We start from the raw sequence: 20,440 nt of genomic DNA, 5'->3' as shown, positions 1-20,440 counted from the left end.
GCAGAGAGGTATGGACTTTAGTGAGGCTAAAGGAGCTGCTGCCCTGCACTGCCCTGCCCTGCCCTGCTCTGTGGAGGGGCCACTTCTCCCCTGATGCTGGCCATGGGCACACAGGAGACATCCCTTCCCTTCTGTTATCACTTGAAGCAGCCCACTCCAAGAAAATTCAGAAATTTCTTCTTAAGCATCAGCAGGGCATATAGGTATTTGTCATCCGAGCTTGTTTTCATGTATATTTTATGTACGAAGCAAGGATGTGTGAGGAAGGAAGGGAACATGTTTAAGCTTTCAATGCCAACTGAAGCAGGATAGACTGCATAAGTTATCACTGAGCACTTCATGCATTGCAACTTCATCGTGTTGTTTCCTGAGTTAGCTATTTATTAAGAGTCACTGAATTGAAGCATCTTGCATGTGATTAGATAAATGATATGTAGTTTCTGGGAGCATTTTATGAAGTTGTAATAATCTATATTGACAATGCATCTATTAGTTTGGCACAATGTTTTCTACCCATCAAGAGGATTTTTATGGATCTGAATTCAACGCAAAGGGCCCTAAACCTCAAGCCCTAGTTCTCTAGAAATCTGACATGAGAAATAGCAACAGAAAATGAAATATTTTCCTCGTTTGCTGATTATTTCCACAGCCTCTGAATGCCTATGAATAAGCTCTGCCACACCACCTGACACAAGAAAAATAGCCATACAGGAAGCTTAATATTTGCTGTAACCTCAGTTTCCTGGAGCTGGAGTGCTCCCTTAAATAATTTACAGCTCTAAAAGTGAGATAAGACTATCTCCAGTTCTGGCTTTGTAGTGTATCCTGGATTGTTCTAAACCACTTTCTGCAAGGGACATCCATCATTACAGACCCAACTTTACCTTCATCCCACATAGACATCTGAGAGACAGCAACTGGAAAGAATGCCAGAACTGGAGATAGTCTGATGTCATTTTAATGATTGTAAATTATTAAAAGAATACCGCAGCCAGAGTCTCAGTCATTTGAAAGTGTTTGCTAAAATGTCTAAGAGGTCTTGAGTGACAACCACTAGTACACATACACAATGCAAACAAGGTTAATGACTTTCCTTTGGGAGGGAAGAAGTACATGGGGCAGGAGCGCAACTGTTCAATTCTACACTGCAGGACTCTTGATAAAAAAAGGAACAACTCCATTCAGGAATGACTCCATCAGTTCTTCCTAAAGTCCAGTCGCATTAATGAGATCAATGGTATTAAAAGCAACAAAACAACCAGTTTATCTAGGACCCTAACTTTTACCCACTCTATTCAACATACTAACTGTAGCTGACATCACTGGTAACTAGCATCAGATTTTCTGGGGTCAAGTGGGCAGAGAAGTTCCAGAAGCTGTCAAAACTGTTTTGCTGAAGTTAGAAAGAAAGGAAAAAGGGAAGAATTGTGAGGACAGTAACAACTGTTGTGATAGATTTGGATATGAAACTGCCCTGGCAGCTGTGACTCTAGACTGAGCTTAGTGGTGGGCAGTGGGTAGCTTCCTAATCCAGAGGGTTAGAAGGTAGAGGAGGACCACAAAGAGCAGCAAGCTGACCTCTTGCCTCAGGAAATGAAGTGGTTTGGACTGTGATCTTTTCAGCTGCCCTCTCCAGAAGGAAATTTTAAAGACAGTGCAGTAACGGAAAAGACACTTGCAATGTCAAGAAGTGCTTTCTACACAGTATTACAAACTCTTTCACCGCTGATTACAGCATGTGTCTTCTCTGCCATACAGGCATTATCTCATCTCTGTAAAAGATGGGTAGATTCAGTCACAGAGAGGTCGCATCCGAAGTCACATATAGAGCTGGGAATTAGGACCCATCAAGTTGCACTATGACAATGTAAGACATGGTATCTGCTGACTTCACAGTGGGAAGCCCAGCATTAAAAAAAAAAAAAATTACCTACTGTCATCTGAGGCATTTTCCACTTCCACACATCTGCTTGGGGCACTGTATATTGGCTCCAGGTCCCCAAACCATGGGAAATGGCAGGCTTCCTGCACGGCTGCTTTGGTTGTGTTCCTCATTTCAGGCCATTGTTCCAGACTGTATCCTTTGTTTGGGCCTTGGCAGGCAGTAAGACAGAGAATGCTAATGAATGTCTTCGCTCCAAGTACAATATGAGAGGCACCTCATTTTCATTTTCTTTCCTGTAAGTCTTGAGTTTTAAACTCAAGCTATGAAATTGAAATGAAATTCCCATTAAAATGATGGGCTCTCCCCAATGTGCAGGTAGTTGAAAGACACTGGATTAGCCACTTCTCAGGCAAATCTGCACAGCCTTATATGTAAGAGAGCAATACAGACATGCAATTTATTGTTGCAGAATGGAAACTCTAGGATATTTTTTGGTAAAAACAGAAAATTCCTCTTCTACAATTTAGACCTCAAGACCTGTCCATATTTAGATTTGATGCAGATAATTGTGTTGCTTTGAAATTGGTAGGAGAAGCTGGCATCATCGTAACAACACCTCTGGCTTCTGTTTGTTTCACCTAAATTTTTACCTTGAGAATCATGGGTGATTTCCTGACTTTTGGAAAGGTTCTCTGCATCAGAGAACTTTTCCAAAGGTTGTCAGCAGCACCCTCAGCAACCAAATACATGTAGACACACATACATCTAGCATTGCACAGAAATAAGCTTATGCTGGATTAATCATGCTTGTCTAATGTAAGCAGAACTCCTACGTTTCAGGAAATGCAACCAGGAGTTTGATGCCTCATTAAATCATCTCCCCCAAATTTCTGGCCCTCTGCTGGCTGAGATTTTCAGAAAGCGTGCAAAGAACAGTTTTGACTTTCAGCAGGCAGCGTAGAGTAACTGCAGCCACCACCGCCTCCCAGGGAGCTCCTGCCTGTTTGACAGTTTTGAAAATCTTCAAGTCATCAAGCTAGTATTTAAATTAAAAGCAAGGACCTAATTTTAGGTACCTATATCTGAAATTCATATGTGCTCACTTCAAAAATTCCTTGCACTAGGGACAGAACAGGACTTCCTCAATCCTAACTTCATACATCAGCTCCTATAGTCTTGACCATCTCCTTTTGGTTCCTTTTCTTAGTGGAGTTGTCTGTGCCCACTTCTTTCCTAGGTTTTAAAAATTAAATAAACATCTTGGTGATTTGCATTTATCTGTAGTGTGTATGTATGTGCATACACATATGCTTGCATGTGTACATGTCTAAATCAAAGTACTTAAAAAGCTTTACTGTGTCTTAATACATATTGTATATCATCAGTGGAAGTTTTCACTGCATTCATAGAAAGGTGTGTGTGTCTGTGTGTGTGTGTAGGAGAGAGAAAGAAAGAGCAAGAGAGACAGACGGAGAGAGGGAGAGAGAGTGCACCAGGAATTATCTATGCATAAAGAAATTAAAAGAGAATATTTTTCCAGAGCAATTGAAGCCCATCTCCTGAACAATGACGACAGCTCCTCATTTTCGACAACAATAGAGGGCACGTAGGAGTCAGCTCATTAGAATATCTGTGGCTCTTTTCTGTTCTCTCTGCATTAAGCCCCCATAATGTCAGTTGTCACTTATTAATGACAATTAACTAGTAATCAGCAGTGAGACTCTTCGAGGTGGTCCTTGCCTGACAGGTGAAGAAAGAGAACATTGCGTAGTGCCATGCAGTGACATGGAACCTTCAAAGGGAGCACGGCATTTCCATAAATTATTTCAGAAAGAAATTTTCTTTTAGACATTCTCTTTAAAGCATTAGGATCTTTAACCCTAGAAGGACTATACAGTTGCAGCTGTCCTCCCTCCCCCCTCCGCTTATCACTAGTATTGGATAAAACTGGAAGGCAGCCTGATCTGTCATGTAACCCAATTCCCATCTGGGGCTAGAATAGCTATCAACCCACTCTGCTGAAACTATAAATACCTTCCCTTGATACTCAACCTTAAGTGCTCACTTAAAATGATGCCCAGATATCAATAGTGAAGTTGCCAACCGAGAGCAGCGAGGTGGATGGCCAGTAGAGACTGCAGCACATCTACTATAAAGCCTTTAAAAATTAAATGACTTGCAAGAGTTCAATTTATGTACATGCGTAGCCTATGAAATTGCACACCTTCTCCCCTGCTTCTGATGGCTTTTACACTCATTACATCTTGTCTTAAAGGAGGTTGCAGCTACTGTTAGAATGTGTTTTTATAGCAACCAGCATACTCAGGGCCTTGGACTCCGATTGGTATTACAATACAAATTTGATGTAGTTATTGCACTTAGAAAGACTCAAGTGGGAAGAAAAAAAAAACACCAGCAACAAAACATTAAGTTTTCCCCACACAAAGCTTTCCATTTTGCTCCTCTCCCATCTTATGCAACACCAAGTAAAGAGCCCTCACCATCACACTTCACTCAAACTCTTCGCTCAGGTTTCCCTCCTTATCTTGCCTCCTTCTCCCTGACCCTCCAGCTTTTGAACAGACAATCCTGTGAAGTCTTTACACTGAATATTTCATTTGTCCACTACAAAACCTTGTTTCTTCTGTGAGACAAGTTCAGCCTCATTCCATGTTTTTTGCAAGAGGTCAGAGAGGTTCCCAAACATCACTCAGGCATGCTTATATCTCCCAGCACAGAGTCCCTTTGAGCTTTACCTTGCTAGGTCCCCTTTTGTTTTCTAACAGGCAAACAGGCCTTCCAGCCTTTCCCTTTTCACCCCTCTCAGTCCTAGCTTTCAAAATCCCTGACATCTGCTCTTGCTAATAGCAATTATTCTCCTATCATTTCTTTTGCCTATCTTCTCCTTCTTCTCAAGTGGATCTCAAAACTCCAATTCTTTTTTTGTGCTGCTTGTACCCGTCTGATGGCTGCTGATCATTAGACTGTTCTTAGTCATTCCTCAGTCCTATTTCTTCTTTGCACTTTTCCAGACTTCCAGTTGTCAAAGCACACTTAAAAAATGTGAAATGCGACACTCAACAGCCCCCAAAACTTGGGCGGAGGATCCCCATGCAATGTTAAGTCTAGACCTGCTACCTTTTTTAGAGCAAAGCTATCTAATTTTTCACATTATCCCGCCACAGAAAAGTAGTGATGAGAAATGACAGTTAATGCTAAACGCTACTAACTTTACCAAGACAGCACTTTAGAGACAGCTAACCATACATCTATCCCTTGAACATAAAGACACACAGTGCTGTACAGTGCATCCCTGAACCACACTTTATCATCACACTACACACTCAAATACTACTTCATATAATTATTAATACAGAATACCCACTGCAAACATGCCGAGTGCATTTGACCTTGGACTACCAAGTAATATACCAATTGTGGGCAATGTCTGAGTCTGCAGTGTTTTTTAGAGACAGCATTTGCACATTAATAAACTTAAAGCTTGTTTACTGTGAGAATTTTCCAGTTGAACCATTATAGTTACACTGGCATTAGACAGTTTCCCTGTCACAGCAGCCCTGGGCAGGTTTTCTCATTAGAAAATAAGAGTGGATTTTTGCAGTTTGGCTTAAATTGCTTCCGAAGTACTTTGGTCTAAATTGTAAAAAAAAGTTCGGAATGAAAATGCCTACAGAGTGAGAAAAGCCATTAATGAATCTCACATTCTACCTACAATGGGTCTAGCTCCATCTGGAACATGGGATGAACAGAAGTGATCTACTACACTACTTTTTCACCTTTATAAGTACTAAGCAATGAGATGTCAAAGACCCTGAAGCCAAAGGGCAGCATTTTCAAGAGCCACTTCTTGTATTGCCATGAATAGTGGGTTAAGCTGAAGTGGTCATCTGAAAACATAAAACTTCATACTGTTTTATCAAGAACAAAATCCTTTGCTATCCTGCTTCTCTTCCTCCCAGTCCATCCTCAAACTCCTTGCAGAGCAATAGTGACTTGCAGAGCCACTCTGCCAGTTCTCCTTGCTATGCTAGAGGCTGGGGGAAAAGCAAGGAGATGATGTTCTTGACACTGAGCCTGTAGCAGTGCTTCCATGACAACAAGTAAGATGTTACACGTTGGAACTCTGGTGTGATAAACTAAGCCTAACCAGGACTTGAAGAAGATGGTTAGTTTTTACAGAATACTGTTCCTCAGAAATGCTCAGGTTAAACTACAGTTTCTTTGCATATCCTAATACACTGTGCAGTACCTGGTGGAAAGAGAAAGGTGAGAGTGGCAGAAATCTTCTTTTTCCCTATCTGGGTTCCACTGCCAGACCATCTTTAGGATTTTGCAGCAGTGGTTTTCACTAGCTGAAGAATGGGACAAATGGCACCTCTGCAATCTGTCTGTTCGCATCTGAAGACAATCCCCATTTCCAATATACAGCATCCTATCCTGCCTTTCAAAAATACAAGACCTTGTAATTTAAAGTAATTCAGCAGGTACAGTATTTGACCTCAGCACTATTCAGTCTGAGTATCAGTATTGGTATTGATTATCCAAACCTCACTGAAAGTCAGGGGGATTCTGAGCATGGTGATACACAGCATGATATAGAAACTAAAGTGCCAGCTGGCAGGTTAATACATTTTGCCAAACTGATTTAGCACCTACCAGTCTACTAGTGAACTTATTTGAAAGAAACTGCTTGCTCTTAGCTATTGAATCTTCCATCCTAGATCATATTGGACTGGACTCAACTACTTGTTCTGACAATAAGCTTTCTGGGGAGTAAGCTGTGCCTGAGAGCATGCTCTAGTGGCTAAACCTCTACCTGCTGGTCATGAGCTTTGGGCACTTTTTCTGACTATGTGACTTTTATCATGCTGCTTTCTGGATTCCACCATCATATGTGTTGTCTTTTGGGTAGGAAATACAGGTACTATTCCACTTTAGTGGTTGATGACAAGCTCCAATACCAGCTTCAGTCTGTACATACTCTTAAAGAGGTGGTTTTGCACAAGTTGTTGCATGTACCAAGAGAGATGACTTCCACCTGCATGACCCTGAAGGTTGGTCTGTATTTGCCTAATATGTCCCACCAGCCCTTAAGATTTCATAACGTATGCTCTTCTGAGCAAATGAATTAGCTCTGGACTCCTACAAGAGCAGATGGGTTGCAGACAACCTTCCTTCTTTAAGTGACGATGTGGCATTTAACCACAGGTGTCCTACATCTGACAAGCCTGGCCAGGAACCTGTCAGGCTTTAACCTGCATCTTCAGACAATACTGACACAACTATTCTGAAGAGAAATACAGTGCACTCTCACTATATTAAATTTGTTCAGCTTTAGGCTGTACTGATGGTCAATACATTGTGCCCAGAACAATTTAGTTAGAGAAATCCTATAAAAAGAGCTAACAATTTTAGCAACTAATCTTCCTCTGCACTTTTTACACTAGGAAGTTTATGCAGAAGTAAAAACCACAAAAATCCTGACAACCTGGCCATAACTGAATAAATTAAACTTCATATTTTTCATAAGAAGAAAAAAAAACCAAACAGGTAACAACTACAGTAGTTAGGATAAAAGTTTACTAGATGCGTTTTGACCATGCTGATCCTGACTCAGCAGGTCACTGGACAGAACTGAAGAGATGTTTAAAAACAAGGGATTTTCACAACAGAGTAACTGGAGCTTCTCATTCTCAGTGGGAAGGTCTACAGCTTTTATAATCACTGCGTATTCTAATACTGGTTGTCTGAAAATAATTAGGTCCATTAGCCACGTATCAGCATTTGCAGTTCTGATCTCTTGGTGCTTAACTATTCTAAAATCAGTTTTGCTATATCACCATTCAAAAATCCAAAGCTAATGAAGATGCTGGATAAAGAAGCACATTTCATAAATTATACTAACCTCAGGTAATCTGCAACATCTAAACACACTTATAAAATGTTCTCCTTCTTTGCAACATATCCAGTTTTGGGTATCGATATTTTCACTTAGCTATGATATCACCTTTTACTTAGAATAGCATCTTTTATCCCAAAATGTGGTCACTCCACCTACCTGTACGATGAAGCCGACTATACACAGTGAAGAAGAGAAACTATACAAAGCCACACAAAACATTATGAGAAGAAACTCAACCACAAGAGCAGGGAAAACAAAAATTTGGAATAATCACATTATCTAGATTAGTATCTGGCTAGTAAATTTGGGTTAGTGTTCTGTTCTCATCCATGGACAGAAAAGGACCCTGCTTTTAAATTTCAGTGAACAGATGGTGAAATCCCACTTCCTGCTACTTTCATGCTGGGAGAGTAACTCAATACTGCATCAGCCAGGAGACCAACACCTACAGAGCTGCAAGTACACACCACATGGAAACTGGCCTCTCCTTGGAGGTCTCCTAACCAGGACCCTTGCTATATTATTTAAAGAATATCACACACTCAAATTTGAGGTGGCTTTGGAAATTTCAGGCAGAAGCTGACGCACTGTGCTTGATTAGACTAACACAAGAAAATATGTATATTTTTATGCCTTTATACTTAACTACAATTGCATTTTAGTGTCATTTTGTCATTATTACCAGTGTAACCATACAGAGAAAGCCGTAACAAAGTTATGTTGCAGAAGACATTAGTTAATAACCCACTAAATACTAATAAAAAAAGAAAAAAGGTCATTTCATTCAGGACTAATGTCATCAGTATACAGATCTCCCAGATTTGCGGTGGTTTGCATCAGCTTCAAAACAGCAATATAGAAAAGTGCACCAAAGCAGAAATCAAACCTGAAAAACTAGGCAAACCAAGATCATCTGCTCTGAGAACAGATAAAGCAAACATGTGAACACCAGTAACGTAATGCTGAAAAAAAAGAGCTTTATACATCTCTGAAAAGAATCAGACACAATGGATTTTGGATACATCACAAAACAGGTATACAGGCTTACAGAGACTACTACGGGTTTTCAAGATCTTACATGTCTTAAGACCGGTCCTGAAAGGCTATGTGCTCTCTTCCATCCAGTAGCTTTAGGAGCTATTCATAGAATAGCACAAACTTACTTTTTTTGCAGTCTTATTGAAATAAAGAATAAATAAACCTGAAAAAAACAATTCTGGGAGAAAGAATAACTCTGTTTTAAACTGTGCAATTTCTTTTTTTTTGGAAATAAAATATTTAAACAAGAGTGGAAAGAATCCAAACAATAAAGATTGTATTGTCATTGTGCTTCATTTTGTTAAGCAGGTGAAACATCAGACCCCTCCAATTTTCATCTACTTCATATTTCAGTCGTAGAAAGTGTTACGTCAGCATAGTCACCAGGTAAAGCACCTGGTTTACTCTTAATGGACTTTCTTCAGACACCGGCACAGATGATGAGTGATTGTCCAACTCTGAAGCTATCAGAACTGAACAGATTTAGCAGTGTCATAAACACCTCTCGAGGGAGTCACCTGGTGTTGAGAACTCACTTTACATGCCATGTTTCAAAATCAGGTTTAATGGATTTACATTAAATTCAAACCCACTTTAGAGCTATTATTTCTCCCTTTCAACCTTTTCACCCACTACTGCAACATACTACAGCATATTTTATAATCACGTGTTTGCAGGCCTGTGGTAAAGTAAACAAAACTTCAAAGGGTTATTATTTAAAGACTCTGTATTATGGCCATAGGCCTGACTGTTTTTCTTCCTCACCACCCCTTGGGTCCAAAGCACATAATCATCCAGTAATTGAACTGAAATGTCTAAATGGCTAGATCCCCTGAAGGACATAGGTAGTTAGCAGTGAAAAAAGTAAGGGATATTTTAAAAAACCCTCATGGCATTTTCCTGCACTACTTAGAAACACGGTGTAAATGTAACTGACCCGGACCTGATGGGCTTTTGCAGAGAACACAACAGTGCATAGATATTTCTGGGCTTGTAACTAAAGATTTAGTGTCGAACTGTGCTGTATTTGAAAGTGAAGATCTTACATTTAAATTACTTTCAGAAGAACTGAGAAGAAGGAACAGAAATATATATACGTACACAGTAGTATATATAACACAATAGTATCACTAATACCATGTGAAAGCAAACCCCTCTAGGTCCTCATATTTAATAGCCCCTCCAAAAAGTGTAATGGATAGCAGATCCCAGGTTTTCATACACTGTAACTGTCAAAGCACTCAGGAGATAGAGAAGTGAAGGCTCTGACAGCTCTCTTTTACATTCTAAATGACATCTGCATTCAACAGAACAGAAATAAAGATTAAGGGAAACACCTGATATGATAGCACTCAGCTTACCTCAAAATGCAATATTTAAAAAGTACAGAGAAACACAGGTCTGCCTTCTTGTACTGTAAGTAAAAACTGGTGTCAAAGCCTCAGAGGTCTTCACCACTGCCAGAAAGGCAAGCACCGCAGCATTCAACAGACTGCAGGGGCAGAAGCCACAGCCTCTGACTATGTAACTGTTGAAATCAAAAGGTGTTTTGTGGGAGAAGGAAGGGAGGAGACGGTCTTTGAACACACACAGAAAATGGCTACAGGTACAGTCATAGAGCATAGGGAAACTGACTTGGTTGAAACCTTTGCAGCCCCTTCTTGTACCTCAGTGAGGAGCAGAATGCCCCTCACTAATTGCCCGTGCCCCACTGGTTCTGTACCTTTCGCAGCGCGCACCAACTGCAAATCTCTTCTGAGAGGTTACCACTGTTACGGCTTCGAAAGAAACACGTCAGCATCCAGATCACGAGAGATGATTTCAAATAGATTTTTGCTGGTTGATTATATAAACGATGCCTCTTACAGCTGGAATAACACCTCAAAGGCAATATAATGACGACATGACAATGTATGTAAATCAAGAACTGCATGTGGGTTTATTTTACACTTGAGAAAACAGTGGATTTAATTGTGTGAACCAAAATGTACTGTACAATATTAATGATAAAACATCAAAATGTATAATTCATAGTGCATTGCTTGCTTTATTTTTATTTATTTATTTTTTTTTGTCAGATAGTTCCTTTACGTACATGCATCTGGAAAGATGCAGGTGCCAGTAAAATTCCTCTATTTATATCAAGCTGCAGGAACTAAATTTTATTCAAAAAGTGTGGTTTTACATTATATACACAGAAATTGAATATAAAATGACAATATAAAAAGTTAAAAGAGAAAGCATACAGCCAGAAGGTACAAAGAAAGTTGAACAGTTTAAAATGGTACGATATGTAACATGTATTTTTTTTAAGCTGATGCTGGCAATTTACAAGGAACAGAATCCAACATTTGCCCCATTTTTTTTGTTTTCATTTACCAATGCAGCACACTATAGAAAGGTCAGCTTGTACCAAAGCTTAACATTTGTAAATAACTATAAACTGCAGTATTTTACAGAAAAAAAAAAAAAAGAAAAGAGCATTTTTACATTTGTTTTAAATAACAGCTTGCATACTTTTTTTTTTTTTTTTGCCAAAAAGTGGCAATTCTCAGCATCCAGAGGGTTTGGGCATAGTGGCAACTTGGTTTGCTTTTTTTAATTATTATTTAACTTATACAGTTGTGGCTTCCTAACCCCTTGAGTACTACACAGCTCTCCTTCTTCCAAGGACTGCATGCACAATATCTTCACAAACCAGTTCTGCATTAAAAAAAAAAAAAAAAAGAAGCTCATTCATTTAAAAAAAAAAAAAAGTCCTGCTTCCGACACAGCTTTTATTTGAATGAAATGCCTTTAAGCCTTTTGTTTTGTTTTGGTTTGTTTTTCCTTATTTACTTATTTCGTCACTGGGAAAGGCACAGAAATGCTATTACAGTTCTCAGAGGGTTAAAACTTGACACTACCAGGTTCTGTGACCTTTATTGTCATGGCAACTTTGTAATTTTAGGATGTCTCTTTATCATTGTTCTTTGTGTCTTTCTTTACGGCTAAATTAATGTCTCTCAATAGTGTCTCCCACTATATTCTACAAAAGATAGCTTAACATCAAGGACAGATGTAGAAAATAAAGGTCAGACTTTGACTCACAAAAAATAAAAACAGAAACAAAAAATAACCATGCACAGACAAAGAGCATATAAATATAACTACAAAATAAGTGTAAGAAAACCCAAGGTCCAGATAGGCAGTTCAGCAACAAAAGTAAGACTGATTTCAGAGGCTCAGGTCAGGCCTAGTGCAGTACTATGAAGAAGTTTAGTGCAATGTTCCTGTGGTCACTTGCATACCTGGCTGCTTACCTGGACGCTATTGTTTTTCTAACTCAGTTACATAGATCAGATGGTCCTCTGGGGACTTGCCATGTGTTTTACTAAGGTGCAGTTTGACTGCATGCTTGCTTGCAAAAGTTCGGTTACAGAGCTTACATTGGAATGTGGAGCCTAAGTCCTCCTCGGCAATTCCAAGTGAGCCCAAAGTCTTGTTTGCGAGGACTTTTGAAACATTCTGCTGTTCTTGAATCTGATTAAGTGGCAACTTTGACAGATCCTTCAAACTAAACCCTAGATGTGTCTCTAAGTGACTTACGTATGTAGAAGCAGTCCTGAACTGAGAGGCACAATCATTGCAAAAGAAAACAGGATGTCCTGTGTCCAAGTTCTTTAAAAATTTAGTTCCACCTGTCCTCCTTAACTGATACTTCACATTGGCCAGCCAGTGGCTAATTGTGGTCATGGAAAGACCAGTAAACTTAGAGATGTGTACCCGCTCTTGTGGACCTAGGTCCGACATAATGTATTTGCCTTCTGGGGTCTCCCTCAAGCTGGAAGCAAATTGGGCTTGAAGGATCAGAAGATGTTGAGGGTTCCAGTTGGACTGCCTGCCCTTCCTCTTGTGTACTGGTGACAGTTCATCCAGAGCTTCCTCAAAACTGCTCCCATCAGCATCAGACTTCTCTGACACGGTAGATGGAGTTGAAGACTTGGGTGTCAAACGTCCCGTGAGGTTCTTTACCATATCGGAAATATCCAGCAGGGCACTCTCCCTAAGAGGGGATGAAGCAGAGTCAGCCACACTGGAAACAAGAGGCTTGTTTTTGGACTTGGTTAAATCAATAGGTTGATCACTGTTCTCATAGTAATACCGGTCAATAGCATCAGCCTGCTTGACTGGTGTGGTCGGGTAAATGGGTTTGTCCAACATGCTGTTGCTAATTTTGTACAGCATGGCCAAAGGGTCCAGAGAGGGGCTTACTGGCTTAGAAATTTTGCCTAAGTGGGTATTCATAATGGACTGTAAAGCACTCAATGGATTAATGAAGGATGGCTCAGGTGAATGATCTGTGATAATTCCTAAATTGTTACAGCCATTTGCAACCTTTGTTTTAAGTGGCTCTGTACCGTTTGGCGTATGTGCTTCTGATGGACTATCCTTTTTGACCTTTTGAACTTCTGACTCAGAGCTCTTCTTCAGCTGCTGTTTGCTATTTATTTCTTCTGCTTTTGGGAAGTCCTTGTTTTCTTTAGCAGCAGGTGACATAGGTTTGACTGGAGAACTCTTCTCTTTCTCCAAAGGCTTTTCTTCCTTCTTCACATTGATTTTACCTGTAACTTTCTCCACTAGTTCTTCCATAGCAGATACATTGCTCTTGTGAGGTGGGGGTGTGAGATTGCCCGGGGAATGGATGAGTGCGTTGTGTTCTGATGACAGTGATTTTACACTGCTTGCGTAAGATGGCTGCATTTGAACACTCTGCACTGCTGGCTGAAGGGGCTTGACTGTTCCCGGGAGCTGGTAAGCTGCATGAATACTGGGATACCCTCCCCAGGAAGGGGCTCCATTCTGAGCTTTGCTGATAGCTGTTGTCACTGTGTTCTCCAGGGATTTCAGTATGTCTATTCCGCCTTTGGGATTATCATCTAGGTCCTCCTCTCTGAGGTACTGGTACAAAGTTGTTGGCTCAAATTTCTCTGTAGAGTCCTCATTCTCTTCTTTAATCTTTTTTTCTGTTTCAGTGACCACCACCTTTTCCTTCTCTAGGTCTTTCTTTTCCTCCGAGTTTGTGGAGCCCGCTGGGGAATCAGGCTGCTTTTTAATATTGGAGGCTGGTAGCCTTGTGTGGGTGGTGGGTGGAAGAGGTATAGACTGTATCTTCTCCTCCACCACAGGGTCCAACACTAGCTGTTTGCCTTTTTTGGAAGCAGAATTGGTCACCTTCAGGAAATGACCAGTGACCATCATGTGAGCAGTGAGCTGCTGCAAAGTGTCATGGGAACTGCCACATTCCATGCATTTCAGTATTTGGGCTTTGCGTGCCTCGAACTGCCAAGTGTAGCTAGCACCATTTTGATAGCCATAGCGGTTGTTTGGAGTCACGTAGGGATTGGCAGTTTTCTGATCCTTTGCAGACTCACCCAGTGAAGCTTCTGCAGTGATCCCTGTTGGCTCAGGTGAACAGGGTGAAGCTAAGTCCTGAAGTGCTCGCTTTTTGGTAGAAGGGACCAATTTCGTGATGGCTGGTACTGGCTCCTTCAGAGGCACTTTCTGGTAATGCTTTGTTTTTATCATATGGACACTGAGGTCTTGCAAAGACTCAAACGAATGCCCACAGTACATGCACTTCAGCACTTTCTGGGCATCCTCTTTGCCTTCCATTTCCATAAGTGATCGTTTTCTAGGCTTTGACCACCGTTTAGTCTTATCAGCTTCTTTATCTCTGTTGTCATCACGGTAATGTCCAGTTTCATTCATGTGCACTGTTAGCTCCACCAGTGTGTCATAGGCTGCACTGCAGTCTTTGCATCGGAACTTGCTAGCACCGGTGAACACAGACCCATAAAGTTTATTGTTTTGCCGGTAAAGCTGTACTGTGCTGAAAAGACTAGGCTCTGGGAGAAGTCCATATGATGAGGTCTGCTGCAAAGTTTTAGCTAATGCAGCTTGGTGCCAGTCATATCCTGAGCCACCACTGTTATTATTACTGTTACTAGTATTACTGGTAGTTGTACTGGTGCTAGTATTGGTACTGGTAGTACTAGTATTCTGGGAATTGGCATTGGTGTCGGTATTGGTGGTGTTTTCATTCTGGCTGATTCCATTGTTGCTGGTGGTTGGATTGGATTTCTTTAAGTCCAAAGCTAAACTGGACCAGCAAGTCTCTGAAAGCAAATTTGCATACACAGCTTTTATTTGTGCCAAGCTGTCCTGTGGATAGGAAACATTGTCTGTGCACTGAGGATCCTCTTTCTCTTCTTTAGAGGAAGTGCTTTTGAAATGGGCCAGCTGATCGCTGTTTTCACTAAACGGCGAACCATAGCCTGCATCCTGATTAGTTGCAGTGCTGACTGGGGAGTTCTGGTAGCTTTGAGCCTCTTTGATCTCCGCTTCTTCATTGCACAAATACTCATTCTCCTGGATGTCCAGAGACAGCCCATCATCTTCCACGCTGTCTTCATCTATTTCTGCTGCTTTCAATTCCTCCTCAGGAACATATGCTAAAATACAGGAGAGGAGATGGGGGGGGGGGGGGGAAACAAGACAAAGTTATCGAACACGCACATTTTACATTGCTGTCTTCTGTACTAAAAGCAGTAAGCATGAAGACAAATTTTGAAGATATATCCAGAAACCAAACTCACCATCACTCACACCCTCCTCCTTTAAATCCACATACTTTGTCATGGTTACAGTTTGATATCAGTGATACCAAAGAATAAACTTTGACTTCAGGGGTAAAATATGTGCCAGGACCAGAGCAGATACCGTAATATCAAAACTGAAATCAAACAAAGAGCCTACTAAACTAGTTTTTATCAACTTAAAAAATGACCTGGTACTGAGCTATATCTACTGCACTACGTATGTATGTGTAATATGTTGCAGCTGACCTACACCCCTCAGACCAAGGCACTCAGAATCACTGGCTTGACCAACTCCATCTTGTCAGTTCTGTCTTTTCTTGCAAACTGGCTTTAGCTACAGCTTCAGGGGCCATTTCTGTGCCACTGACACCTGACTCTAATGAAGTTATACAGGGCAAATGTGTCAGGTCAGCTGCCTGTACTAGGTCCACCTGAGAGCAGTAGTAAATGTTAGAGATTAATTTTTGGAAGCAACAAACAAAAACCTTGAGACCTTGATCGCAGCTTGATTATTGGCATATGGAAAATATAAACTTTGCCATTGCATTCCTACCCATGAAACTATATGATCTCACCAAACTATGTGTTTATCTATATCAAACTATTTGTTAAACTAGCAAATGTGATATTCATGAGCAGATGGCCATTACATCGAAACACATTTACTCCAAGGGCCCAATTCACAGAACTGGCTTACATGTACTTAAGTGATAAATGTATATTTCCATTGCAAAGCAGAAAACATAGTTGTACACATTTCCCTCCAGTTTTGTAAAAGAAGCTTAAAGAAATCACAATGCTAATGGAATGTAGATCATTTGTAAGAATGTCAAGGTAGAAAACATGGATTGTGAACAATTTTCAGTAATTGAATAAAGAAGTGCCGCCTTGTCAGGTGAACTCTGCAGCAAGTGATGCTGAAACGTGTCCTGTGTCCTTCCACTGTACAATACTGAAAGAAAACCAGAAAAGAGGCTCTTCTGCTCTTATGTGACATGAAGAAAATATGTATTATCATGTTAACAAAGCTGAGGTCTTCTTCAATTGGGAGGAGCATAAGTACAAGTTGAACTGCTTTTTGTACACAGTTGCTAATATATTCTGAAATGTCTTTTCTGAAAAATAAAAAGAATCTTCTTCCATTGTAATATGAATCATCCTTTTTTTCTTTCTTAAGAAAACTAACAATATTACGGTCAGTACTGCATTATGTATTCACCTTTGTAATTCAGTCCTAAATGCAGCCCCTAACTACTTCAGTCTAATCTTTTAAGATGAAGCAGGAAAGTAGTCCATCTAATACTGGGCTTGTGCTGAACCTTAAGATGCCCACTGCATGTTTCATCTGTCCTCTACGTGTCAAATTTTTCATAAGATAATTTGATCTCTTAGTTTTTAAAAAAGTGCTAAGCAGGGCCCAATTCCTTACAGATACATCAGCCTCAGGTGCTTTTAACATGCTTAAAAGGATAGGTGAGTACCAAGCACAACAAAAGTCACCACAGAAATAATCCTGGAGCCAAAGGCCAGAAAGATACCAGAAAAACATTATAAAACCAGAAAAAAAATATTCTCAAACAGGTGCTTAGTTAAAAAATGAAGAATAAAATACAGAAACAGTCAAAGAATTAAGGCGGCAGTCAGCTTCCCTGTCTCGCAGCAATGCTGCTCTTAAAGCACTCTGCAGATATTTGAGCATGGTAGTACCGCCGCAGTTTGAACCCTAGGTATGTAAGCAGAATTCACTCCCACAGCTACAGTCTAGGATCTCTCAGCCTTCTCGTTCAACACGCCTGTTTTTGGTCATTGCTAAAGGCAAAAGACAATACATTTTAAAGTTTCAGATAAGTAAAGAACAGGTAAAGAGGAACATGGTTTCTGATTTTGAAATTACTTTGAAATAGGAAAAAAACCCTCTGAGACCTAAAATGCATAACAACGGGCAGTTACCATCTGGTATTTTTATTTAAAAAACAAACCAAAAAAAAAAAAGAAAAAACAAAAAAAGAAAACAAACAAACAAAAAAAACCCCAACCAAACAAAAAAAAAAAACACACCACAACCCCCCCCCAAAAACCAAACACCCCCCCCCCCCAAAAAAAAACCACCAAAAAAACCCCCACCTAAACCCAATGTAATAATGATCAGCAGAGTCACCAAGTACAAGCCGAAAACTGAGGGGACATGCATTCTGGGCTTTTATGAACAGCTATCCTCTCACTAACTTCAGTGCAACCACGTCAATTTTCTCTAATTTTCACAACCCAATGTTTTTAATAACTAGATGTAAAAAACTGTTGTAAGATGCTGGATGTTTCTAGAGTTGATACAGCATTTTGTAAGAATCCATGTGAATTAACTGCTTACATCTCTTTACTTAATCCTAAATTGCATAAAAATATATTTTTATAATTGCTATATATAACCATTTAAATATCTGCTTAAGTAGAAACTCTACATGATCCACTGCTGTATCTTTTATTTTCCTTTATTTATTTATGATGGTGTGTTTTCTCTAGTCTCATACATTTGCACTTTCCCATAAAAAATAAAAAGGAGCTAAACTACACAAAAAACATTAAAACCACATGTAATGTCTGTGTTAATATGTCAAAGAAAAGAAACTGTTAGGGTGAAATACCCATCTTTACTTACTTTTCCTGCTCTTCGGTTTTGCTGAGACTACTAAACAATTGAGCTCACTCCCTTACCAACATATTCTGCAATATAAGAGCTAAGAATGTACAACTGGTCAGAACTAAGATTTTCTACGATTTCAGAATTTAAGCCAGTTTGTAATAAAAACCTGAATTTGCATGATGTGCACACCCACATGTCTGTACAGTTATCTGAAATCGCACAAAGAAATAATGTTTCTTAGCAAAAAAGAGAGTTATTTATCTGTAATGTTTAATTTCTATCACTGCAATCAAAAAGACTTTAACTCCTTTAGTTATCATAGAATACAAACAATACCTGTTCATTTAAGACTACTAATGCTTATGAGATGAACAGCAGCACACTCAACATATGGTATTTTGCAAGGTCAGTGCAATTCTCTGTCTGAAAAGCTTTCTGTAAGAGCTAACACAGAAGCAAACAAAATGAAGAATGTTAATTTCTAAAAACATGTATGTTTTACTAAAATTCTCACAGAAATTTGACAAATAGGTAAACTTTAGAATTTTAAATAGAGCAAAAGTATTCTTATTATAATTACTTGCAGAGACAAGTAATATTATTCTATCTTAAATAAAAGTATGAGACATTCAGATTCTCCCTCTAAACTATAATAGGTAGATCAACAGACAGATATCAGACAGCATATCTTTCTGTGACTGAGCAAATCTCAGCAATCTTCTCCAGATATTCCTGCATCTGCAAAGACTGTGCTGTCTTACACATGTCCCAAAACCACACAAAAATATCAAGAGCAGATATAAGCAGTGATCCTCCTCAACAAAAACTATATCCAAAGCAGAAGAAATTACAGAACATAGCATCAGCTTTTTTCTTCCTTCTCTGTGCATGGACAGACTGAGGCAAATGCAAGGTGGAAAAGGAGGAAAAAGCTTCAAATTCCAGACAACTAAAAATTAGGGGAAGCAGTTTGTATTTCTTTTCTTCTTATTAAGTCTTACTATTACTTTTTGCCTATTAAATGTGCCTTCTGGATGCCAATGCTTCCCCATAGATATACTGTCATCTTTGAGCAGTGTTAAAAGCTGTGCATTCTAATCTAAGTGGACATGAGATGCTATATATTGTACATGTGAGTAGCACAGCACATTGTGTTTGCTTCAGTGAGAATATTTACACTATAAATACACATCCATTGTTTGAAAAAGCAGACAGAGATCTGAAATGCAAGGATGTGGTTAAAAATATAAATATTCTCACATTAAACCTTTCCACAACCTTGGACCAGTGCTTTTGAAGGAATCTATCTCTACAGAGGTATTGTTTTCCATTCAAAAAGGGATTCAGCATTGAATACATTATTTTGAAAGGGACCAAAAGTAATAACTGTATTTTAACAGTCTATAAAATTAAATGTGGTAAGCTCTTCAAGACCCAATTTTAAATCCTCCAAATACATAAATTTATTCAGAAGAAACACCTTTGTATTGAAGGCCACAGTTCACTAAAGGAATTAAATACTGAAATAATTTTCACTGAAATAAACATTTCATATTTTCAACAAATAGGGATAGGTTTACGTTCGCAATTCTTCACTAAATCAGGGCCTTCTCTGAGACTAAACAATAGTGGCACAATGTGAGCGTTCACCATTCTTCAACAGATGTATTTCCACAGCTTCTAATATTTACCCAGCCAACAGAAGACAGCAGCTGCAGAAGTTTTCACAGCCCACACTGTCACCTTGCACAAACTGCAATCCAGGCTGGGGGTGATTTCCACTGCACACAAGAACACATTTCATATCTTGGGGGGAAAAAAGTATGGAAAGAAAGACAATCTATAGCCACACATCTCTCTCATCACAGAAAAACAAGAGGGAGATGAAAAAAAATTTAACAGACACATTTCCAGAATACAGAGTCATGAGAGTTTTACAAAAGAATCCAAAATCTCACATTGTGAGAGGTTAACATGCCCGCTGGAAGATTTGGGAATTTTCTGTATTAGTATATACAAATGTTCATACAAAATTCTGGCACAGATGCTACAAATCTGTGTGTGTGTGTCTGTGTCTGTATTACGATGTCACTACAGTGGAAAAATATGGCTTAGTTATGACAATGGCTGAGAAGCAGCACAGACTATCAGACAACCAGATAACCTTACTACAGAGGTGTGTGTCTTTCATTTCTAATTGAAGCAAAATGGGGGGCAAAATACTAGAACTGCCTACCCTCTAATTCTAATGCAAGGGGTCTGAAAAGTAGATAAGGTGCTGTAACAAGAACAACCTCTGTGCTTCTAGCAGG

At 39.5% G+C, this 20,440-nt stretch overlaps 1 protein-coding gene across 1 annotated transcript in view; it reads right to left on the bottom strand.

Moving 5' to 3' along the window:
• Positions 1-10,760: 10,760 nt before the first annotated feature.
• Positions 10,761-20,440, bottom strand: part of TSHZ1 (teashirt zinc finger homeobox 1) — a 57,541-nt gene continuing 47,861 nt past the window's right edge. Inside the window, exon 2 of the mRNA XM_032708016.1 lies at positions 10,761-15,340. Within this exon, the coding sequence (XP_032563907.1) occupies positions 12,156-15,340 (3,185 nt within the window). The 3' untranslated portion in view covers positions 10,761-12,155. The remainder of the gene's footprint in view (positions 15,341-20,440) is intronic.

This window comes from Chiroxiphia lanceolata, chromosome 1, assembly GCF_009829145.1.
Source record: "Chiroxiphia lanceolata isolate bChiLan1 chromosome 1, bChiLan1.pri, whole genome shotgun sequence".
In the NCBI taxonomy this organism is placed as follows: Eukaryota; Metazoa; Chordata; class Aves; order Passeriformes; family Pipridae; genus Chiroxiphia; species Chiroxiphia lanceolata.
Note: the sequence above shows the minus strand (reverse complement) of the source record. Positions and strands in the feature narration are given on the sequence as shown.